General features: G+C 41.4%; 1 protein-coding gene across 2 annotated transcripts in view; it reads right to left on the bottom strand.

Annotated features, from left to right (window-relative positions):
* Positions 1-4,770: 4,770 nt before the first annotated feature.
* The window catches only part of LOC104325112 (amine oxidase [flavin-containing] B), a 55,587-nt gene continuing 34,963 nt past the window's right edge, over positions 4,771-25,394 (bottom strand). Inside the window, exons 6-16 of one of the 2 annotated variants that reach the window (XM_069784988.1) lie at positions 23,020-23,161; positions 21,561-21,710; positions 20,753-20,912; positions 19,220-19,316; positions 18,393-18,446; positions 14,083-14,140; positions 12,969-13,066; positions 11,752-11,863; positions 10,161-10,223; positions 9,584-9,744; positions 4,771-6,150 (exon numbers count right to left, since the gene is read on the bottom strand). In XM_069784988.1, the coding sequence (XP_069641089.1) occupies positions 9,589-9,744; positions 10,161-10,223; positions 11,752-11,863; positions 12,969-13,066; positions 14,083-14,140; positions 18,393-18,446; positions 19,220-19,316; positions 20,753-20,912; positions 21,561-21,710; positions 23,020-23,161 (1,090 nt within the window). In that variant the 3' untranslated portion in view covers positions 4,771-6,150; positions 9,584-9,588. Of the gene's footprint in view, positions 6,190-9,583; positions 9,745-10,160; positions 10,224-11,751; positions 11,864-12,968; positions 13,067-14,082; positions 14,141-18,392; positions 18,447-19,219; positions 19,317-20,752; positions 20,913-21,560; positions 21,711-23,019; positions 23,162-25,394 lie in introns of both variants that reach the window. The other variant, XM_069784989.1, reaches the window with a different exon arrangement.

Below are 25,394 nucleotides of genomic sequence, written 5' to 3' on the forward strand. Positions count from 1 at the left end.
GGACACATAGAAGAAACAAGGAAAAAAGTTTCCCAAGTGAGAGTGCATTACTTAGGAGAGGAAAGGAAAGCTTTAGCAGAGCTGTGCTGGGAGCTTGCTGGGTGCCAGAGGAGGGAGGACAGCAATGGCTCCGAGCTGCCTGTCTCCTCTCCCAGGGGTCCCAGGAGATGTGCTGTGCCCCAGCCTATAACCATGAGCGGATCAGACAGGGGTGTGAGTTTGCACTGCCTATGACCGTACCAAGCACAAGACGCTATAAGACAGACGTCCTTTGCCATCTCTGACTTCCCACTGTTACTCTTTCTCTACGAAATTAACGGTGAGCTCCGCTGCCACTCACAGTACACGAAAGAGCTTCCACTCGAGATGATGGGGTTGAAAATGAAGCAAAGGCCATAATTACTGCTTGTGCTGGCATTTGGACTTTCACGGTCAGACCGGTCACTTGAAAACTCCTTGGATTATAGCTTGAGCACCATCATTTCCATCCAAACGTTGGTTAAATCCAGGTCTGGATTTAATTACAAAAGGCAGAGCCTAGCATTTGGGGGGGGACGACGATGAGGGACACTACTGTTAGGAGACGCCAGCTGCAGACAGCTGTGTTGAAGCGGGGCTGGCGGCCCTCAGCACAGCACAGCAGGGCTCCAGGCTGAAATAAAGGCTGCCATCTTCTGGCTACATAATAAATGTATTTTATCACCTCCCAAACAAAAATGTGGCAGAAGCTTAAGACTTCGATTTGCAGCAAAGGTATTTCTGCACCCTGTGCTTACCATTTCTGTCGGGTAGCTAAAATATCAAATTCTGGAATGGAAACACACTAAAGGAAAGGGATGCAAGTCCTCAGCTTCAAGCCCCAGTTCTCACCTGTCTCCAAGCTCCAATATGCCACATTGGAGGAAGCAGGGAAAGGCAGGCTCCATCCCTGCAGCCTCTGCTTCCCAGAGGCAGAAATCAGGGCAAGGAAATGGCTGCTGCACTGCGCCTCTGCCAGCACCGCAAGAATTCCTCTGAAGGGCAGCTGAAGTCGATTCTGCTGCTTGGCAGCACGAAGGAGCTGGAAGAAAAGTGTGAGCACAGATCCTAAGTGCACCTGAGCACTCCCTGCCTCGGAGAAGGGGGCTTCTTTGGCAGCAGTTGGCTTTACAGAGATAGATAGAGGAGTTGGCTCTAAATATGCAACCTCTGAAAAAGCACCCTGGCCAAACTCCAGCTCATGAAGAAATTATTGGGAAATAACATAGTTTCTAATTTAGTCTAATATTCTTGTTCCACTCTGAGTTGAATTGGCAAGTGCAGGCTAGAGTAATGTCTCGCCTTGATTTTGATTAAGTGCAAGCATGCATTTCAATTGTTTAAGATAATGACTGTACAGGCTGATGGGACAAATCACTGCCTCAGACCTGGAATAGAAGTTTTCACATCTGAAATTATAATGTAATTTCTGCTAAATGCAACACTGCTGTGCAAAGTGTTTTCTTACAACTTGGAGCATATGCAAATTGGGAGCGAACAGCCTGCGAGCTAACAAGGATGCCTCAGTGCATTATTAATACGCTTCCTTTTCTCCCCTCCTTCCCATCTAAACATCACAGCATATTTGAGTGCAGTGTTGAATCCCATTAGACGGCGGTGCAGGAGCGAACCGAGCCATTTGACAGACCCAATCAGCCAAAGGCTGGTGTTTCTGCTGGGTACCGCTTCCTCGAGCGCTTCTTCAATAAAGTCTCTGCTGCCGCAGGGAAGTGGCACTCGATGAGATTCCCTCAGAGTTAATGCTGGTGTTCAATGACATTATGCCATTGTGCAGGTGAGGCTGGTCTGTATTTTCTCAGACCCTTTCTGCTGTACGTCAGATGAACAGATCGCTTCAATTTGGATGAGGCTTTTTTCCCCCCTCGAAGTTGCAGGGATGGGGGGAGGGAGCCTACAGAGCCTGTAGATGCCAGAGTAAATGGAGCTGGATGGATATTGATTATTTTGTTAGGGCCGTTCCACTACGGAGGGATTGTAAACATTGTTAACAGAAAACTCCCTGTGCACATCGCAAAAACCAACCCTGGGTGAAAGCCAATAACCCTTTACTCCTAAATTAGAAAAGATATCTCTCACATCCTGTCAAAACACAGAGTGAGACTGTCTTTGACCTATGATGGACATAAGAACTTAAAACAACTTTGTTTGCCTCTTTCAGCAAGGCTGAGAAGAATGGAAAACAGGGATGAGCCAGCATGGCACTGGGTAAAGACCCAGTGGACAAAAAACCCTTAGGGTGTGTTTCACAGCTTATCACAGCTATTTAAAATTAATTTTTGAGTTTTTTCTAGCCTAGCTTCAGAATAGCTTATTGCTACTGACTGTAAAATCATGCAAACTAAAATCAATTCACAAACCCTTTTACTAAGGTGTATTTTTTTTACAGCTTAACTTGGCACTTAGATGCTAACTGAAGGCTTTTCTAGGAAACACCACTAATATTCTAACTGACTAGAATATCAGGCCTTTGCTTGTCTTTCCAATGACCAACAAAATAATTGTATAGCCTGCCTGCATAAAGGACGTGCAGCTACCTATTAACATGCAGTCTATTAATTTGCATCACGTTAGATTCACAGGGCCTGCATTATCCCTGTTTGCATTTCTCCAAAGCTAAATACCCCAAGGAGGCATTTAAGTACTTAATTGCTATCAGTAGTTGGTGGGAGGTAGAAGCTGCCTAGTTCGGTATCCAAAGAGCATCTGTGCCACCTGCGCAGGGCTGGTTTAGGACTCACGGCCTCTGGAAGAGCTGCTGCCTTTCGGAGCAGCAGCTGGAGGCTGGATAAGGTGCCCTCAGATGTCTGAAAGGCACAAGGCAACTGCGTTTCGGCTCCTGAATTGCTCTCTAGGTGGGTAAATCTCACGTCCATTTTGAAAACATCTAACCTTGCTATTAATGTCTTTGCAGAACAAGTGAAATACATGCATTAGATCTGATAAGTTAATCCCATCTATTTGAAACTCGTAACTGAGATGCTGAAGGTAGAAACCCCATCAATTTGGGTATCCTCCTACATGGAAAGTGAGAGGAGGACGTGTCTGTAGGACTCCTCCAGTCCTGCATCGGCTGAACCACCAGGCGAGGAGCCCCCTTCTCCCCGCTCACCGCACAGAGGAGGACCAGCCAGACAAGAAACTGTGTCTCTGCAACCCCGTTGATGGAAGAACCTCAAACGAGGTGGCAAAAACTTGGGCCTTAACGCATCGGTCTAAATTAAACGAAAAGCCTTCCCTTGTTTCCAGTAGATACCAAACTGTATCTTGGTTCTGTACGGTCTGAGGCCAGTTTTGCTTTTCATTCTTGGTTGGTTTTTTTTTCTGAGGCAACGTTACAGGCCCAAGGGGAATTTATCCTGCCTTGAACCAGAAGGCAAAACTTGTCAGTCCTTCAAACATTTTGGGATTTGCTTCAGATGAGGAGATTGGTATAATTATACAAGGTGAGAGTCAAAATTACCCTCAGTTCTCATACTAGAAGTGAGGTTTGTATGATTTAGCCAAATAATTTGCAAACACATCCTACCCTCTCCTAAACAATGAGTGGGATTTCTAATTGGTTTCTCAGGAAATTATATTACTATCTTCTATAGATGTTATCCAAAATGCATTTTTCCTGTATTAATCTCTCCAAATTAATTTTCTGTACCCTGGACTGCTGGAAATAATGAAGTGCCCCCTAGCTCACATAGTCTTTTTGACATGCACACTGAAAGCTGTGTAAATAAATAAATAAATAAAAAATTAAAATACCACCATTTCAGTACCTCCTCTGGGATGCCACAGGACACGTCTGAACAAAGGGTTAAAGAGGTAGTTCAAATCTGACCCAAGGCAGCAATGCTTAAGAGTCATAACCATTTGTGAGCTGCTTTGAGGGCCTGTGAAATGCATTGCTGGTTCTGATACGTTTCTTAGGGGACGGATGCTTTATAGAGCATGCAAAGGATTAGTTGAGGGTATTTGCTTTCATGGTATTTGTGCTCCTTTATAACTTGTAAGTAATACTGGAAGTTAAGCCTATACAAAGAGCACTGCATGCTTTTGACGCATTTTTCACATGGATGGTTACGATTTTGCCAGTATTCATACGCAATGTTTTTGTGAAAAACAGGTCCCTTCCCAAGGCCGAATTTGTTCTTTGGTTACATTATCTCTCTAGCACTGACACTGAGATGCTGAATGAAATTAAGCCAGTGATGTTTGTCTTTCTTTTCTTCCAGGTTTTTTATGTTTACACCACACAGTATTTGGTACAAGGTCTGTTTCTTCCCATGTTCAGTGACAGCTGGATAGCACCTGCCCTTGACTCTTATGAGCAGCTATAAAACGTGTCCCTGCCCATACATGTTCTGGTAAACAAGGGGCTCCAAGAGAGGTAGGTTCATGATGGGGACACTCCAAATCCACCTACAGCAATAAAAACTAATTCTTAAGTGTAAGGCAGGTGGTCACCTATATGTTAGGAAGAATTATTACCAAATGTGGTTTGAGTTTTTTGGTGTTTGATTGGAAGGGGGGGGGGGTTGAGGGTCTTTTGGCTTCTGGGGGGTTGGTTTGTTTTTTTTATCCATCTCTCCTCCTTCTTTACAGAGCTTGCTTTACTGAGAAAAGCTGAAGATTCCTCACCGGCTTCAGGATGAAATGCAAAACATTGTGTTACTAAGTAATACTCACCATTTCAACCAAGTCAAAAGGGGCTTCCACAAAAGAAAAGCCTTAAACAGTAAATGTGACATGACAATATTTATTGATTCTAATTAAGGTTAGAAAAAGTTCACAGCTGTCAGATAAAAATATTTGCAGAGCCTATTGAAAAGGGAACTTAAGAAGGAAACCAAGGGAGACAGTCACCACAGAGGCACTTGAGAAAATGCTACAGTTATAAAAGGCACAAATTCATCACACACACAGCATATATATTCCTGCAAAGTGAAGTCACTCTTTTTTTTCCAAAACACAGAGGCAGGCATCACTGAACACTGACCTGTACATGACCACAGGAGACACGCTATAAGCAGCAGTCTATGACAAGGCCTAAATGATTTGACTGTAGAGATACTTTGAAGCAAGCCTGTTTTGGCCATCTCATTTTTATCTCTATTGAAGAACAGATTGTAAGATCAAGGTGATCTTAAGGTGGTGGAGATGGGAGAGGGAAAGTTAGTCCATTTAAACACAGGTCAGGTTTATTTGTGAGCATTTGTAATCTGCAATTTAAGTGGGTTTGCTTCTTGCCTGAGAGCAGTAGCAGATCTGTTGTCATCTGCACTTCTGTAAAGTCTACCTCAGTGAAACAATAGTCCCACTGAGGATACACAAAGACTGTTGTAATAGAAGTCCCTAGCTTCTCCTCCAGGCCCTGGGTTCCAGTGATGGACAATGCTCAGACAAATACTTAATTGTGATTAATGTCTTTGTTGTATTGACAGCAGATGTGCTATGTGGAATCAAGTCTGCACTGAGAAAAAAAATGGACTGGGTAAAGGAAAGACAAGGGGCTGCCTCAGATTGCTCACTTCCTTGTTATTGTCAAGGAGTTTATACAATTAGCTTTCAAGTACTTTGGTTAACACAAGATTTTCGTGCCCTGACCCGACATCCTTTGCAATATACAGTTGCTATCATAACAGTGTACAAGCAAGTAAACCTCTTTTTTTTTTTTTTGCAAACTCTTAAGAGCCTTACAAAATATGCATGATAACACAAATCAGTTTGTAAGAGACAAATACAGTTAGTTCCATGGTTGTTCCTATAATACATTTTACAAAGCTCGTAAACTGCTGGAACTTTCATGATAGCAGATTTCTCATCACGTTAATAAATTAAGAATATAGCACAACTGGTAACCCGTCAAAACCAGACTTCATTCCTCTCTTTGGAGGGTTGGCACGAAGGAATTTTAAAAATGTAAGCCAGTGTGAACAGTTCCCTTTACCCATGGGGAAGCAACTTGACTTTCTACCTACATTTGTCAATTTTCTCATCACACTGGCATCCAAATACACGAAGTGCCTTTTACGTGGAAGATGTTGAGAAAACAGCAGCAAATCCTTCTTTTTAATCCCATAGTGGTGATCAGCTCCACAGCGTAATCGTGGCAAGAAACAGCTGGAAAGACAAAGAGAGCATTCCTAATGCTTTGGCAGTCTGGAAGGAAGAAGACAGAGACTTTTGAGTGCTAATACAGATGTTGCAATTCAAACCTCCCAGCTCTATCAGATTTGGCTAGAAATCTCAGGGGATCCAAATTTCATTTGAGATTTCAAGTCACAGCTACTTTTAGTTGTGGCAGAATAACATGATAAATACTTTGTTGGTTCTTTTTCCCATTTTTGTTTCACTTTGAAACTAAGAATAAGAAAGGTTTCTAATGATATACCTTTTTTTTTTTTTTAAATTGACCAATCTCACGAAAAGCTTTGGTTATGATTCAGTTCAGTTCTAACTATACCTAACTTCTGTATTTCCTTGGATCTTTTTCGCCTGTGGCACACAACATTTTCTTGTTAGACCAGCAAAAACCTCTGCCAGATTCAGGAGCAAAGAAGAGAGAGATACATTTTGGACATGAATAAAACCAGTTTATCCTCATTAGTCTCATGGATCTGCTCCCCTTTAGAGACCTCTGGAGTACTTCTAGGGCAGAAGCAAGACTTGAATTCCAAACAGTTTTGGCAGAGAAATCATCTGCAAATGCAGCAGTTCTTTATATGTTAAGTATGTATTCACCGTCTAGTGCTTACAAGTATTGGGCCAAGACTTTAAAAATGTCTTCCCGAATTTAGGTTCCTATGTTTATTTCTGGCCTGAGAATTGTCTGAGTTTCAAAAGCTCTGAACTTACACAGTTCCCATTCAGCTTTCGGTTCCTAATTCATTTAGTAAATAAATCACACAGAGAAAGCCACGTAGAAGCACGCTGTGGTAGGCAAATGTCCCAGCCAATTAGTGCTCTATGTGATACAATGAGAAAGGCCATATGTACACTGCTGCACTGTTCTTCTGACTTAAAGATCTTTATGTTTGAAAAGTTCCCCTATGCATTTTAAAAGGCTGTTATGAGGATATTCATTTGTGATAAAATCCAAGCTGCTGCTACAAGAATATTTTTAACTGGCACATCAAGTTAAAAAGAATGAAACCTAAGGGCCAGAAACTGATGCGCTGCTCACAAATATTACAGCTTTATAAGTGGTTCAGTGGATTTCCATGGGACTATTTGGAGAATGAAGTACTACTCTGCACAAGCAGGATCAGATGCTAACCCAAAAAGTCTGCCTGAGAACTGGTGATACAGGTCCTCTACTGTCTGCTCACACTAGTTGCTGAATGTATTATTATACTTCCTTCCATGGCTTTGTACTGAAATATAATTTTTTACATATAAATCAGCACTGGTTGAAGGGAGAAGTGCAGCAAACAGGCTCAGAAAAATTCCAGTTATCTCAAACTTCACGTGCACCAAATCCTGTTCTCCATTATACCTGTGTCTTCCTGGTTTGTATTGTGCAGATGTAAAACAGCAGAAATACCTACAAAAAGGTACCATCATGTTGACAGGTAGGCACCTAAGGTTTTGGTGGTTGTGGTTTTTTTGTTTCTTTTTTTCTTTCTTCTTTTTTTTTCTTCTTTTTTTCTTTTTTTACATTGTTTGAAAGGTACCAAGCTAGGGAGGGCAGAAGCACTTGCATGTGACTATCCTATCCATGGTTCTCTTTGGTGTCTCTATCATTTAGATCCTTGATTAGTTACCAAAAGTGCTCAGTCAGTACAACACCGCACAGCAGGCAGAAGTGGAAGTGCTAATCCCATCAATATGGTTGTTAGCAGAGATTGAAGCTCTGAATCAGCTAAACTGTGTTCAGCATGAAGCAAGTGTTGGGGGGCAGCTAAATTGTTTTTTTCGTTGGGTTTTTTTTGTAATGCTAACACTACATTTTCAAGACCATTGTGCCCTACCAGGCAAAACACAGCATCAAGGTGTTCAAAGTAGAAATTTAAAGTAGATGAAAGAAAGAAATGAGGTAAGAAAAAAATATGTAAAAGTTTTCTATGGACAGCTTTGCAGCTTCCTGGGGTAGGCAGAGGTTGATTTGTTCTCTTGCTATCTTGCAGCAACTTGGGGAGCTAAAAGAGGACCTTGGAGGTAAAGATATGTCAGACAGGGTGAAAAAGGTTCAAAAGGTTGTGCCTGTATATTAGCACAAGGTTCCCCATTCACACTCAGGTCCAACAGCCTGATCCGCCATACCGCTGTACACATCAGCTATAGTCTGGAGCCTGCCAGATTTCTAGGCAGAGGAGATCTGATCCCGCGCAGGGACGGACTCGACTGGGACACATGAGCTCTGCCATTCCAGGCAGTGTGAAAGCTGCTGGGGAGCCTGAAATTCAACCACATTGCTAAAGGCAGTAAAAACATTGTCCTTTAACTCGCTGTAGGACAAATATGCCACTGGAAATGCCAACAACCTATGGCCACACTTGCATAGTTTGGATGGATAAATTTAGCCTGACTTGTCGCTTAGGTGCTGCCTGGGCTCTGGACATCTGGGTAAAAAGTAAAAACACTAAAAAGATCCTTACCAGTAATTTGCATGAACTAGTTAGTTATTCGTTAAGCAATGGATTTCTTTTCTCAGTCTACCACACAGGAAGGCAGAAATCCTTAGTTTACAACTAGAGATGGAAGTACCTGTGAAGACTTGGAGTTCAGGGTCTGGTTCAGATCTAAGTGTAAAAAGAACTGGAAACCTCATCAGAACAGGCTTTATAGAGGTATTTTGTCACTTCTGTTCTGAGATCCAGATAAAAACCTCAAGGTGATAATGCATGGCAGGGTATCCTAGAAATTCAACAACCAAAATGTGGGATATTTAGAAAACAATGGACATATAGTGAACAATCCAGGCACAATGGAACTGATTATTCCGTGAGCCAAAGGCCTCTGCAGGCAGCAGGCCTCAAGGACGTGGCGAAGATTAACTGTTGCTACAAATTTGATGAAGCGAGCACGAAAAGTAGAACAAGGCTAACTGTTGCTATAAAAGTTTGATGAAATAAGCACAAAATGCGAACAAAGTTGGGCCTACGTGACTGAAAGCAGGACACAAGACAAGTTACAGGCGGGGGAACCATTCGCGTGATCAGAAGGCCTTATCCTATCAAATTATTGTTTTAGGCGCGTGGACAGCACATGCTAACCAATCAACAGATGGCTTACGCATGAGCAGGAACTAAAATACTTATATAAACCAAGCTATTTGGGCAATAAATTGGCATCTGCTTTAATCATATTGATTGTGTGCAGTGTCCGTGACTTCTGCGTCGACACCAAAAAGTTCCTGCTAGAAGTAGGCCTGGATTGAAAGGGTTCTTTTTCAATATGGATCACCTTCCTTTATCCCTCCCCTCCAGCCTCTTCTCTCTACTATTTTCTCCTCTTCCCCAGTCCTGATCTGATTTTGGAGACAGGGAAGTACATGCCAAAAAACCCTCCAAAAAAAAGAAAACCGCTCAAGTGTGAGGATTTGCGTTGGCACCTTTTTCAGTTTTGAACTAGAAGTCCCTTTCTGTAGGCAAATAACCCAGCCGCAGCCACTGAGGTGAAGAAAGTGGACAATCCAATCAGCTTTAGCAGTCCTGGCACAGACGGCAAGTTCCTCTCCCAGAAGGTTGTAGTGATGGGCAAAGCTGGAACATCCTGTGGGGAGAGCATCCATTATCAAAATAACATCTCCACTGTGAGAGGCAGGATGTAAATTGAGAGATTCTTGCGGCAGAAACAGAACTGGGTTGAAGGACTTCATGTTATGAAGAAGTACAGTGTATCAAAATTTTCTGCTCAGTTAAAGGGAAGAAGAAGAGACACATGGAAAGGATTCATAGCCCAGTTAAAAAGTGCAGTTCTTTCTGATCCCATATTACAGAGTTGTCAGATGGGTGACCTCTCTGAGTTTCTATCATGTTCCTGTTTAGGTAAGGGCAGTTTTGGTGAGTAGGGGAAAGTTTATTGTGGCTTTGATTTAGTGAACTTAAATAAAAGCAGTCAACAACATTTTATCTCATCAACAAAACCACAGAAAAAAAATAATCCATTTAATCTACAGAAAGACTTACAATTGATTCAGGTTCTGGCTTCCAAATTTCACTGTCTGGGATTTTCCTCATAGCAAACAGTATCTGAAAATAAATAACATTCTCCAGTAAGTACCACTCATTCTTTGGAAGGGAAAAAGAGTTGGCTTCAATTTTTGTTTTAAAATGGCGTGATGAAGACAACAATTAAGTACATAAACCTCTGTGTATTCAAATTTTAAAAGAAAACTCGACCTTTGTACAACTCATTTCTGGGGAGGTCTGATATTTAATAAGATACTCCTCCTAGTGGAAAATAGTAACAGAAAAACCTCTCTGCTTAGTTAGTCCATGCGAGATATTGGAACTTGAGTAGTCCCGTGGGAACAGGGTAATATGAATATGACTAAGAGTTAAGTACACACTCATGGCAAAGTGAGGTGTGCATAAACCAGCTACTGCATGGGCAAGCTATAGAGCCAGGAGTAGCTTGTTTTGCAAATTTTACCATGATGTAGGAAGAGGAACAGAATCCTGTAAGTGATGACAGACCACCACTTTCAGCCAGAGAAAAGCAAGACTAAAAAGAAAACCTTCACAATGGAAAAGTAACCATTTGAAGTATCAAAGATACCAGAAATCAGTAGGACAGCAAAGATTATCTGAAATTATAGTCATGAAAGACAGCAAGATTAACTTCTTCTACAGTAAAATAAAATGGAGGTGGTGGTATTAAAGTTTTTCCTATTCCAGGCACTTGTAGATTTAAGATTTGCTGCCTTTTACAACGGGCTTTGATTCTAGACAAGATTCATGGACTGTGTCAACTTTTCAACACAGGAGAGCGCGAAGCACCCTTGCACTAGATTTTAAACATATTTTCCTTGCACTACTTCTGGAGGTTCTCAGGAACATGTTAGGTATAACCTTCACAAATGGGACAGTCTAGGGACAATTGATCCCTGTCTTTTGGGGCAGGGGTATGGGCTAGACTAACTCTCCAGATCCCTTCCAGGCCCATTTCTGTTCCATGACTATAGTTTTTAGCCACAAGGTTCCCTTCACCTCATAAAACAAAGATGACATTTCTTTTGCTGCTCAATAAACTGTAATATTCCTGAAAATACTTGAGGAATTGGCATGTTCTCAGAAGCAAAATATTTAAGCGCTTGTTTAATGACTTTATGTAAGGCTGTCTCAATGGTATATCACTGTGTCAACAGTATTGTTGGAAATAGTTGAGGAAGGGACTGGCTTGGTGTGCAGAGCTGCAGAACTGAGCTGTTCCTAGTGAGGTTAATGCCCATGATCTCTTGGTATGATGACTAACAAAGTGCCCATTTGGGGAAAAAAACAACTAGGTGAGAATTTGGGGTTTCTGTTAAAGAAGAAAGTATTTCATTCCTGGAAACAGAGAAGAGTTTGATGAAATAGCCAGAGCCCTTCCTAAGCACTCCAAATCTAAGTGCAAAACCTTCATCCTTTTTGAAGTCTATCCCCTTTGCAGGGATTTGCATCAAGATTTCAGAACGCCTGAAGCTGTCAATACTCAGTTCCCATTTCACCTCCAACCAGAAGATCATTTTCCATAGGATATTTGACAGTGTCCCCTGTTTTGGGCTTGCGCCAGTACCTCTCTGGCTGCTCTCTCTCCAGCCTGTACAGCCCCCTCCATGTATCCGCTCCACTCTGTGGCTGTCTCTGTGCCAGCAAAATATATCCTGCCAATGGGCTGCCGAATAATCCTGGAGGGCGACAAGCAGTAAGTCACATTGGTCATATCAGGAAAGATAACTGAAATACTTGGGTTAATATTAGAATAAAAGTGTTTTAAATAACAGCAAGCACTTAAAAGATAGGAGCTTTGGGTGAGCTGAGCTGGAGAGTGAGTCTGCATTGCGTTTCATTTCTTACAGTAAACACATCAGTGTTCATATTTTCTAAATATTTACACTGCTTGTAGGTGTAAAGGACAATTAATTTGAAATGAGACTTATTTTATCCCATGATTTTAGCCAGTGTCATAAATACCAATGGTAGGCATTACTGGTGCAGTGTAGGATTCTGAAGTAGATCCCCATGATATCTAATGTAACAAGCAAATGAAAAAAAGTTTTAAAAGTTTTTTTTTTACTCTGTTTTTGCCAGAATTTGCAATAATTATAATTAAAATTACTTTAAATACTAAGGCCTCCATATGCTCTTCACTACAACTGCTTTATTGCTCTAAGTTCTTTTTACATTGTGAAAAGTTATACTTCAAAAGTAGGGCTATGCCATCACATTAAAAACTATGTATCTGAATTCCATCATTGGTCTGACCAGTAAGACTTTTTCTTTTTGGTACATCATATTTTCATGCAAAAACTTATTTCAGAGAGGAATGTATACAATGACACACTGATTACTATATTAAACCTTGACTGCTAAAAGGAAAGGAACAGTCCAAAGAAATCACTCATTACTGTCAACGTTGGCAAGAACTAACTCTCTGCCAGTATTTATAAAATACCAGCTAAAGATGTGCTGGAAACGGTAACACCAATCTCAAATACACAAAGCCAGTTTTGTAAACAGATTGTGAAAGCTTCCCAACTCCCTTCCAAGAACATACTCAGCTGTATTCACCAAATAACAAAAGTGAATAAAAACCCCTAATGATACTGTACTCATCCATCATAAAGCCCAACTGAGACAAGTGGAAGGTTATGATATCTGTTTAAAATATTCCCCAGTGATCTTCAAGGTATAAAGCGAACAGTGACAGAGGATTTATGACCCTTTCTGAGGATATTTATTAACTTGGTCTTATCTTACTACTCCGAAGCCCACTATAAATAGAGACTGTACCTTCCATACTGAGTCATTATGCCTGGTGGGAAGTAGGCTGTGTAGCAGCCCCCAGAATACTGCTCTTCACACCAGTTCTTCTCTTCATAATGCACTGGCTGTAAAACAGAGATTAATTCACTCAAGGAAAGGACAAAGTCCCGAGGAAGGTAATAAAAGAACTGAGGAGACAGCAGAGAAGAATAGCTTATGATTTGTTGCATGTCAATGTCTGACAAGACGAACACATTTAACAAGTCTCTTAATGCAACATGGATCTGACACAATAAGCCTTAATTTTAGACACTGCCAGGTATTTTTAAAGAAACTAGCTAATCTGGCCACTGTAAAACATAATGCTCTTAATCTGTCAATGTAAATTTATGCTTTGAGCAAAAATTTATGCTTTGAGCCATGTAAAGCAAAATTAACCTCTGCTGTACACAGGTGTAATACTTGTAATATGTACAAATTGGATACAAATATATACTGTTAAAAACACAAAGTATGGCACTTGCATGGTTCCGCATACAATACCATTGTGTTTAAAACGATGTAATCTCTAGACTGGTGTCTGCAACATTTAACTCACATAAAATTGCCCTTAAAGGATAAACAGGGTTGTTCACATAAACTAAGTGTGAGATCACACAAATCCTATCAATTATTTACCATTGCAGGGAAGAGAAGGCAAGGGAAAGGCAAAAAAAACCCAACAACAAAACCCAAACCAAAAAACCACATGCAGCAATGGATCTTAGCAACTAGTAAGAGAGAAGAAACATTATGCTCCACATAGACTGAGAGGGAAAAGCAAGCCTGTCACATCTGGAAACAGTTGAGGCGTATGGTGGTAAGCACTGTGAATGGCACCCATGAACCTGGACGAGAACATATCTGCCTTTTAACTGTTTCATAAGCTCATTCTTGCCCTCACTGTCAAACACAACCCACGACTTGCCATGACCCTCTCTCCGCTCCTCTGCAGAGGGCAGCAAGTGCTCCTGTAGGAGGTACCTTTTCCAAAACGCTACACAGTGCTGTGCCAGGGCACTGCTGCATTCCGGTTTCATTCTGCCCTTCCCCAGCTCAACAAGTCTGACAAGAGATGCCGCGGTTTAGATTTTGTGCTTACATGTAAAGCTTCCTCTGATCCCAGAACCTTTGCATAGAGCTCACACAGCCTTGTCTTCCTGCAAGAGAAAAGCAACAGAAGACTTCTGTGTGAAGAAAGAGAAAACAAACCACCTCTAATACACCCTAGTTTCAAGAGAGCAAGTATTAATATCTGCTTGAACTTGAGGTTCCAGCTTTTGGGGATCTATCCTAATTGGTCAGCCTCTGGATCCCTACAAATAACTCACTCAAACTCCTGTGCTGTGTAAGTGCCGGTTTTACCAGCAGTTATGCAAGCTGTTCATTTAAGATACCTCTAGCAGCCCAGATCCGTACATTATCCAAAGATTCTCCAGGCTGTCACAGGAAAAGAAAGTAAGGCATTGCACTTTTTGTCTTGGCACATAGCCTAACTTACGCTTTGTTCCTACAAAGATGCAGGTATTGATAGCCTGAGGCTCTCAGGGAATCAGTACTTTATTTCTGTATCTATAAAATTTTCTCCTGTTTTAGTTTATGAGTCTATAAATCCATGAATATACTTCATTCTGTAGCAAATCCCAAGTGCAATTAAGTTTGTTCCTACTAGCTTTTGGGTCTTACTGTTTACTGTTAACTGCACTGCACCAATTCCCAAACACAAGAAGATCAAGATGAAATAATAGTTAACAATTACAAAAAACAAACATGCAAACACAACACTGGAAAGACGTTTACTTCTGGAAGCAAATCCTGTACTCCACAGAAAGCCATGCTGGGCACAGAAATACAGCAGTCCCAGCTCTGTAACTGTATGGGCTACACTTGCAGCTATATAAGAATATGAGGAAACCATATCTATACTGCTGTATGAAGCACCCAGCTATACAGGAGGCCAGCTATACCCATGAGCAGCTGAACTCAAAGAATGCTATAGAAAGGGGGTGAGGAGGAAAAAAAAACCCAGGAAGACCTGAAGGGCCTTTAAGAAGGTGTCCTCCTCTACAGGTTGGGGCTTGAGCAAGAAAGGGAAGGCTGCTACAGTTCAGGAAGAGCTGTGGCCCTGGGGTGATTTTGCTGCTGGCGGGTGTCAAGACCAGCAGCAGCAGAGGGGAAGGAAGCAGTCCCTTCCTTGTGCCCCGAGGCAGAGGACAAGGGTCAGCCTGCTTCAGAAGCAGAAATGCATGGTGACACATGACTGGCCTGTAGGGCTCAGAGAGCTGCAAGATCTGTATATGAACATCCCGCTGCAGGCAGGGGGTGACATGAATCCAGCAACAGCCATAACAAAAGGGATAATTTCCTCCATCTCTCTCTCCGTCTCTCCCTAAGTGAGGTGATCATCATGCCCTGCAGACCACCAGCACCTACCCAGTGTCCGAACAGAATAAAGCCATTTTAACAGCATGATCCATCAAAGCCTCTGCTGAGGTCTGCCCACCAACTCTCACAAATGCCCACCGGCTCCTGCTTTCAGGGCAGGTCAGTAACACCACAGGGCTCCACAGGAAAGCGAGTTATCACCTTGGGACCCATCTGCTTCTGCTCCTCCCAGCACCACAACAGGGATGAGAAGGACCCCTCTAGATCGTCTGTGCCCTGCCCTTTTCCCACACATGACTTGCAGACCCTCCAGCGAGCTTGGAAATGGCATCCCAGAGGCTGGTAGGGATTCTCATGTACAGCCAACTGCAGGCCTCCAGAAAGGTGCAAGTTCACTGCTGTTTGTTAACTACATTGCAGATACAGATAAAGTTAGTTAAGATAGCCGTGCAAAAGAAAATATTAAGCTTCAGGCCAAGGGCATCTTCAGAATCTTAAGAAATTTCAACCCTGGAAGGAATTATTCATCAATAATAAGGCATTATTTGACAGAAAAGAAACACAGAAAAGCAGTTTCTAAAGGATTGAATTGTACCAACAGTAATCTATCACTGAGGACATTTGCCCTAATAAGAGCAAATCCTTGCAGATGTGCTGGTCTCTCTGCAACATCTGCACTTTTTGTCCTAGAACAGTTTATATAAATACTTATTTATGGATTTATGCTTAATGCTAGCATAGAACATAGGGAATACGCAGTGAGTAAAATCCTTATTTCTTGGCTTTGGACTCAGCTGTGAAATTGCCACCAGCACTAAATAAGAGGAATGTTATGCCTGGAGCTACATAGGTAGGGTCCTGTTGAGAGTTAAACTGTGTTCAGTGTGGAAGAAGTGCACGTGCAGACACTCGGCTCTTTTTCCTGGTCTCTTATTCCACAGCAGTATATGATACCATCACCTTTGTTGCAAAGCTGTGAAAGGTAGGGCACAATCTAACCACTGTAATTACTCATTGGCACCTGGCCTGGGAAGACCAGCTGGAAGGCAGCAGTGAGTTTTACTCCTTTCATTCTGGCTTAGGCTGTAAAACAGTTTCCATCCCATCCCGCAACTGCTGTTCCCAGCCATGACTTAGGATAGCTGCCACACACTCTACGTCCTACTCTTCGTATTCAAGGATTACCGAAAACCTTACCTTGTCATCAGTGTGATAAAGGGAGAGCCCAACTTGTAGTGACAGGTGAGCACAGCATCTCAGTGAGATGCATCCTCTGTAGGGTGCCACAAGAAGCCTGTCCTCAGAAGAGATCCCTCCCTGCAAACATCACAGCCTCCATCTAAACAACACAAACTGGTTGCACCCTGAGTGTACACTGGGGGAAGGTCCGGGTTCACACTCTGCCTTCTCCTGGACCCCGATTTCCACTGGAAGGGGACTTGTGCTCATGTGCAGGACAGGAGCTGCAATGCAGCCCAGCGGGTTCCTGCCTTGGCTGGCTGTGGCCAGGACTGCAGGAGCCAGGGAGGTACCCCTGCACCAGGGTACATCTATCAGGTACCAACCCAAGCATATTTCATAACCATCTTTACCAAAGGAAAGTCCTTCCTAGTCTAAGGTTTATTCCTCAAAAGACAAAGAGTTCAAAATCCTTTTGTTTATACCTTGGCTGTAGGCAGCAGCAGAGTCAGGTAATTGTGCTAATGCTTTTAACACCCAGGGGAAAGCAACCTTTCCTTCATGGTGCCTTGCAAACAGCCAGGACAGCCATTCATTTCACAGAAAGAGAAGCTGTTCCCAAATACTGCAAATGCTCAGTTGTATCTAGTGTATTGAAATACAGCATAAGACACCATTTGGTGTTTATTACAGCTTAAAATGCTGGGCACACTGGATTTCAGAATACCTACACTACTTTTATTGTCAGTTACATGCTGGGGGTCTATCTCAAAGCCTGAGTGCTGAGGAAAAGGCTGCCTTGTCCATTACTGCCCAAATTAAAAGTGCTTTGTGCTACCAGGCTGTCATTTAAAAAGACTGGGACATTAACAGCTCCATTTGGACCCATTATTCACAGACGGCTAGACTACCTGCAAAGCTAATCTAAGATGACTACATCTTCTCTAGTTAGACTAGCTATTACTGTAAAAATGTTTACTTGGACACAGTATTCCTTGTGGCATGCTTTAAAAACAAATGTATTTTCCCCATGTCAAAATAAGGCTCTCCTCATATCCACACTCTCTACTTGTAGCTTTAATTTTATCTGATACTGTGAATCACTGTGATGGAAAAAACCTCATTACTTTGTAAAATCTATTTTAGTAATAAACCAAAGAGCAGTACTGTATGCAGAGATTTGTTTCAAGAAGACAGTAAAAAAGACCTTCATCTTGTGCCTGAAGGGCATTTTTTTCCCCCCATAAACTGAGGGTGGAGAGCTGGTGGCAGCTTTTTGACCCCTTCATGATGCTGAGTTTTCGTTTATGGCAGCTACAGCAACCTCAAGATTGCACTAAGTTACAGCCACTGAAAGGACCCTCCAGGGCAATTAGAAAAAAAATTAAGCACAGTGGCCAAACCTGTCCCTTCTGACAAGCTTTCAAAGAGCTCAGTGCACTTGCAGGAAGCTAGAGAGGTGGCAGTGTTGGGGGGATGAGGCTGGCCCTGGACCCTTTCCAGTGAAGGCAGCAGAATATCTACGCTATTTTCATATTCAGCAGCTTAGAGCAGTTCTTCTGCTAGAGTCACATAAGCAGAGCAGCCCTGCTGGAAAATGAGAACCAGGACCAGAGAGTTTCCAAAGGGCAGGGGCCAGCTACCACATCTGCTGCCGGTTTGTGGGAATTCCATGGGGCTTTCATCCAAAAACAAGAAAGATATTTTCTTCCTTAAAGCAACACATCTGCCTATTGTCACAAGGTTACAGACAACTTCCTTCAAACTGGGGCATTTTTTTCCTGCTCTGGTCATTTATAACAGAATTTTGACTCAGATTCCATGCAGATCTCCAGTGTTTGTACTTACCTTTCTTCTTTTGTGAGACCTGTCAGTCTTCTACACTTCCGAGCAAGAATGAAGCTGTAGGAAGATCACGAACAATTTACTTCCATTATGTTACTACATTTCCTCCATTATTTAAAATGCCAATACCTTAAGATGGGATGCTGTGATTCATAGTGTTAGCTTCTGGGTTTCTATCCAAAATATCTATTTCACCTCTCTGCATAATGTTATATGCTCTGCCTGCTGCTTGCAGGACTCACTGTGGAAGGAACCACTCTGAGATTCAGGTTAGAATATTTATATGAGCTGTTTCCCCATGCCCTTAATTTTACACAGCAGTGGGTGCAGGCATATAGCAACAAGAGGTGAAGCCTGGGATTGAACTGGAAATTATTGTTTAATACACTTTTTAAGACTGATCATACTCTCTGGCTGTTTAAAAAACCAGAACAAAACAAAATATAATTCTAGAAACAAATTTTAATTAAAGAACTGGAAGATCTGGGGGAGGCAAAATATTTGGAGAAAACTTTACATTTCTGCAATCACCCCCTTTTTTCTTCTCCTTCCTTTCCTCTTCTCCAATTTTGTACTTTGCCAAACAAAAAGGTAAAAGATGATGGTGAGAAAAAAAACAGAATTTCATTTTTTAAGTTAGCAATTAAATCATAGAGATAACATTTTTTGAAAGAAAAAAAATCATAGAACATATTCACCACACACTGAGAAACTCAACCCTTTAACTATTTTAAAGTATTTCCCTTCAAAAGTAGCAGGTTTTCTGTTTCAACTGTTGCCTCTAAGACAAAATAAAAAGGCGTTAACTAGACACTTTCTTTGTCTCTTACCCTATTATGGCAGGAAAGCTGCCATCAGGCTTAGTATCATCAAGTGTTAAACTAACTGCAGCATCCTCATCTTCAATGATCATGGTACCACAATACCCTGTTAAGCACAAGGTGGAAAAGAAGTTAGGATCCATGTATCCAAATGCAGGAACAAGCTTCCAAGAAGTTGTGAAATACTCAGAACTTGACTGGAAAAAGCCCTACACAACCTGATCTAAATTCCCCCTGCTTTGAGCAAGGCATGGGACTAGATGGCATCCAGACGTCCCTCCCAGTCTCTATCATCCTCTGATTCTATGATTCTATTACAGGGAGATACGAAAACAAAGGAAAGGAGAACAAAAAACCCAAGTAAAGCGACCCCCTCAAGTGACAAAGATTAGCACAGAGCTCCCTTGCTGATCTGCAAGGCAATGTAGTATAGTGGTGCCTTGAGTCAGAGAAGTGCTAGATCCTCCCTAGAGGAGAAAGTTTAGATCTGAGATGGGCTGATAATTAACAATCCTTTTCAAGCGTCTTTAAAACAGAAAGTCAATAAAAGCACCTCCTATTGTTGAATTCATGGTAGAAAAATAAATTATTCTGCAACCCAGTTAGCAAGGTAACTATTAATTGCACAGAAACAGATTGCTCTCAGATACTGAAGATATTGAAATGCCTCTACCACAGTTGTTTTCATATATGACATTTATGTCAGACATAGGAAATATTCATACCTTGTTTTGAAAACACAATTGTTCTTAAAAGAAGGGTTTGAAGAAAATAAATTGTTCTTAAAAGAAGAACAATGGTGTTAGCAAAGCACAGTATGCAAGCTATGGGTTATATCAGGAAATAGGAATCACCTCTTGCCAATCCATCCCAAACCTAACATCCAGAATATGCCAGAATCCAGAACTCTTGAAATCATTCACAAAGATGAAGGGTAGATGACATTTGTAGACAAACACAGATGAGGACTCATTATAACCAGTGATGACAAATGGGTGCTATTACATTGCAGTTTGTCTTAGATTCGGTAAGTTCTAAGAGAGCTAAGGAATCATGATGGAAGTATTTAGCATGTAAAGGGAGTCCAGGATGACGAGCCCAGCTGGGGATGTCTATGTGAAGACACCTTCAATTGCCAGTGCATCCAGAGGGCAGAATTTTGCAGGCTGATAATTGATGGGATAAAACCTCCTTCCATCACACATCACTTGTACCTTTACATTACTGTACAAGTGGGAGAGACTCATCTCATAGCCAGGTGCCACTGAAGGAAAAGGAGAGGACAACAAAGAACAACCAAGGCAATAAGCAACAGGCATGAGCTCTCCCTTCATGTCTTACCTCCTTTTTGTTCCCCCATCCACCCTCTCTTCCCAACCGCTCTCTCAAGTTTCTCAAACAGGGGAAGGCAAAAATGGCATAGAAGTGTGTGAAGTCTCCTTCTAAGGTCCAGCATCCTCTAAACACAAAGTCTACTCCATTACCATGTAACCCTCTTCCCTCTCTCTGTCACTACTACTCCTTTCAATTAAAATGTAATACCCTTCTTCCTCCAGAAAGTTTCCTTATAGTATACAATGCACTTGATGACTGAGCCCATGGGGATTCGGTTGATGAGCTGGTTTCTCATTGGGGGCAAAGGTGGGTTGAAATGAATCTTCAAACCAAGAGCTGGGGGAATGGCACTGATCACATATTTGCCCTGCAAAAGAAATTATACATAAGCCAAATACATTCTCCACTACTTCATCCTAAGTATATTGCTCTAATGATCTTGGCAGACATCTGGAGAGGCTGCAGGGTGTATCTTCTGAAGCAATTTTGGTATTTAGCATAAGAATTGCAAAACTGAACCCTCACAAAATCCCGCTTGTTGAACAACAAACAAGCATTATATAAACAGCCATCTCTTTGAATGATGGGCAGCTGCTCTTTCCCCAGCACTTAAAAAAAAGCTCTGTTGTAAAAGTCCATTGGTCTCCCTTCCATTTAGACTCCCCTGTTACAACTTGGAAGCAAAGCTTGCCATGTTTTTCACAGAAGGTTCATTACTAAACTACATTTTTGTGTTCACCTTACAATTATCCTTTAATTCAAAAGGTAACTGAACACAAAGAAGAGATGCTAGCAAAGGAAGAGTTTGAATATACACTTTGCTTTTCAGGCATCACTTTAAAGCTCTACCATTGCTATTACTTCAGGACAATCAGAAAGTGTGACTGTCTGTCATACTCACTTAAATCTCTGCTACATTTTTGTACAGGATTTTGGAGAAGTCAAAAAGGAAAAGCTGAAGGTTTTCTAGCCATCCCTGCACACACAGTTGCTTAAATGCTGGAGGTTTCATTACCTCATATAATTCATGATCTAAGGTTTCCACTATGACACTTTCACCCGACTGGTCGATGCGGACAACGGGCTTCCTCAGCTTCACCCGGCCTCCCAGGCGCTCCATCATTTTCTCACTGATCTGGCCAGAGCCCCCAACAAACTTCCTCTCCTGAAACACAGAAAACAACAACTTGGCAAAGTGGACTCAGCAGACCGGTGCTTGTGAAGTGTGTCTCATGACAAACATTTTGCTTGGCATTCAAAACAAACCCTGTTCTTCTGTTGTTATCAAAACATTTTGGGGAAGTTTGGCAGTCTCACCTGGAAAACGTATCCACATTACTTTCTTTTTCAGTGAACTCCTCAAATACTTCCCATATTTGACCACCAGCCGCAACTAGAAGTATCAGTAACCTTATGAGAAAATCCCTTCTCATGGGGTCTCCAAATGGATTCCACAGACCTGCATGAATCAGCAAGACTTCTGGAAAGTGCTTAAACTTTTAAATCTTTCTCTGAGTTCACTCTTATCCCTGCAGAGGTCTGTGTATCAGAAGTAGGAACCCTGATCCTCATAATAAATAACAAGGTATAAGAAGCGATGTAGCTCACACCAAAAATGTCTCCTGCAGTATATAATCTAACCTAATTTAAACTCAAATCACCTCTGACATAACACAGAATTCAAGTAATATTTTATTCAATGTATTTACAGTTAAATTATCTATAATTATTGCTTATCTACGCAGAGTTATGCATTTTAACATGTTTTAATGTATTTATATTTTTAGTTATTTATTTATTATTAAATAATTTGCATTTCTAAAAAAAATAATTCTTTCTAATAGAATTAGTAAAACTTACATTTCTCAAGTAGAAGACTGTTAACAGAGTCTTTACTTCCTTGAAATGCAGAAGCAGCACTAATATACCAGATTTCAAATATTTCAGAGCAATATCATATTTAAGCAGGGGTGTTCATTTTCTTCAGTCTGATTTTAAAATCTTAACAGTCTTAATCCATGGAAGCTTGTGTCTTTAGGAACCGAGCTCTGGGCTACATTTTCAGTATTAATTTGGAGCACTCTACACATGTGTAGCTAGCATTGCCATCTCCATTAAGTGCTTCTGAAGTGGTAGGCTTGCTTCAGCCTCACGACAGAAATAAGAATAAGTAAAACTTTATTTTTTCTGTGTGGATAAGCAAAGTACGTATTCTAACCAGAGCCCAAAAGGAAACAGGATACAGATACAAATCTACTGATGCCTGGGCCAATGCCTTCAGCACAGGAACGGCCTTCAGCACCAGTTTTGCAAGATCCCAATTAACATGTAAATGAACAGAACCAGTTATCAATGTTATAGTGGCTCAAAGTCATGGACACCTCAGTTGGCCCTCTGAACTAAAATAAAGCAGCAAAAGAATGAAGTTAAAACAAGGCCTGTCACAAGACGCAGAAAGTGATGGCTGACAGTACCTGTCCTCCATTTGTTGTTGAGAATATCCTTGTTGTCCCCCCACACTGCTTCACGTACCACAAAAACCAAAGGGCAGAGACCTCATGGGGTTCAGAAGTGACATCCACATTCACAAATAGAGTTGCGAAACTCTTGGCAGCACTGCAACAAAGACAAGAAAGTGAGTTAATTTAAAAACTGAAGAAGGGTGACAAGATTGTTCTTTAGTAGGGGAGAGACTGTCTTCAGCAACCTCTTCTTTCACTGCGGGCAAAGGATTCCTTAATTTCAGTTGAAGTAGGAATCTATCAATCCCTTTTACCCAACATTTTTTCAAGTAACCCTGCAAAAAAGTGTTAATCAAGCACTGCTGTATTCCAGCCAAATTAGGGACACATACGAGCCCATGAAAGCTTATGTCACTTTATGCTACTAATGCAATGTTAGCTTGTCATCCTAGACTCAGGATAAAGGGAAGCAAGCGCTCCCGTCTTCACTGGACTCCAAAACCACCATGTCCTCCCATGGTTCTTGGGTTACATACAAGATCCACAGCTCTGTTTGCACCTTCTGAATGCCCGTCCCTCAAGCACACAGCATAGAGATTATTCAACACTTGTCATAAAAAAGTTAGGGATCTTGTCTAAGCTAATTAACTAAGCTCTCTGGATTAGTCAGCATCCCCTCACTGCCCACTCCTCTGCTGTGCTCAGGGAGAGTGCTGCAGCTGGAACACAATAAGGAAAGAAATGTAAGTATAAAGCCGTAAGTGAAGAGACAGCACACACACATTCATGCAAAACTCTGGCAAGAAAAGGGAAAGGATGCATTTGGTTGCTCAACTCAGTATTTTAAACAGCAGTCTGGTAGCTAGTGGTGATGAACTCAGAAGTGGAAAACTGTCCTCTGTCTGAAAAAGAATCACTGCTTTATGTCCTCCAGTTGGTGCTTTCATAACAGCCCTACTGAAAATTACTGTATAAATCTATACAAGATTTTGGGGTGCACTAAGACAGAGTTAATTAAGGCTCAGGGAAACATTCCACCTGTTAGAACTAACTACTTTCTCTGCCCTCACTCTGAGGAGGAGTTTAAAGGGACATGGACAGGACCAGGAAATGCTCAGCTTAACTGCACTGTGATTGACAGGGACTGAGATTTTATAGGTATTTCATATGCCAGGCATCAGGCAATCAATAATTTCCAAAGCCAGTACAGAATGCACTTTTAGTCACTTCTTTCTTTAAGTCTTCAAACTTTAAAAAAAAAAAAGAAAAAAAGAAAAGTGTAACTTAAATGTACTATTTCAAACAGCTGTAGCTCTACATAGAAAAAAAGGCATCTTCTGTCCTTTCTAAAAAGGCAAAGTCTCACTGAAGTAAAGAGCTGATCCATTTTCTGAAATACAGGTGCATTCTGGATTCATTCTTGATAGCCAAAAATAATACAGAAAATATTTATCAATTTTTGTCTGTATAAACACATATGATCAACTCTGAAAGATATTTTGTCTAATGGAAGAATTAGTATATGTATTTATTAATATTTCAAAAGCAAAAGCTGTTAGATTGTGGTTAAATTTTCCTAGTTTCTGCTGCCTTCTCCCAGTGCTTTTCAGCATTTCAGTTCCCCAGTTTCTCCTGGTGTTTTACCTAGAAATGGCAGTATGATTTCAACCAAGAGCACTCAGGGTATTTCCAGCATGCAACTCTAGCCAAAAGCAAATCTGTATAGTCTGTTAGATGAGAGGAAACAGTAGAAGATTACCCTTCTGGATCACTACCTTCCAGGGTGGGAAGTTTCTATGGCATGTTACCTAAATCTTGAACAACTGGGTAAATCAAGCTGAGATGCACATATAAAATCTGAAAAGCATCTTGGAATTAAGGGAGGCTGACAGTTATGCCAACATTCAGGTAAAACGTCAAGTCTTATTCCATCAGAATTTGAAGTAAATATGTCGGCAGTCACGTGAGCTATTGGATATTGAATGACTACTGATGCGTGGTGTTTTGCTAACTTGTATAGCTCCTTACCAAATCAGAGGTTCAGATGGCCAGCAGAACCACCAGCATACATTTCTATTTGGTTTTACTGAACATGGATGGTGATACAAACAAGAAAGGGTTTCTATATGTTTTTGTGCAATTGTCACTCTTGTTAAAGCAAAACAACCAGAAGATGAAAAGTTTTTGGACAAGAGCCTACTGTCCATTAACAAAGATCATGTTGCACTCTAGAGGCTGTCTGAAGCCGTAAAAATGCCCCTGTCGATGACAGTGTCAGCTTGAGTGGGTGCTAGCAGGCTTCTGCACCAAGCTTATGCAGACTTGTGGCAGCCACACGTCAGGTGCTTAGCAATTCTGAAGAGGTTTCTGTAGAAATCAATCTGCTT

Source organism: Haliaeetus albicilla, chromosome 6 (genome assembly GCF_947461875.1).
Source record: "Haliaeetus albicilla chromosome 6, bHalAlb1.1, whole genome shotgun sequence".
NCBI lineage: Eukaryota > Metazoa > Chordata > Aves > Accipitriformes > Accipitridae > Haliaeetus > Haliaeetus albicilla.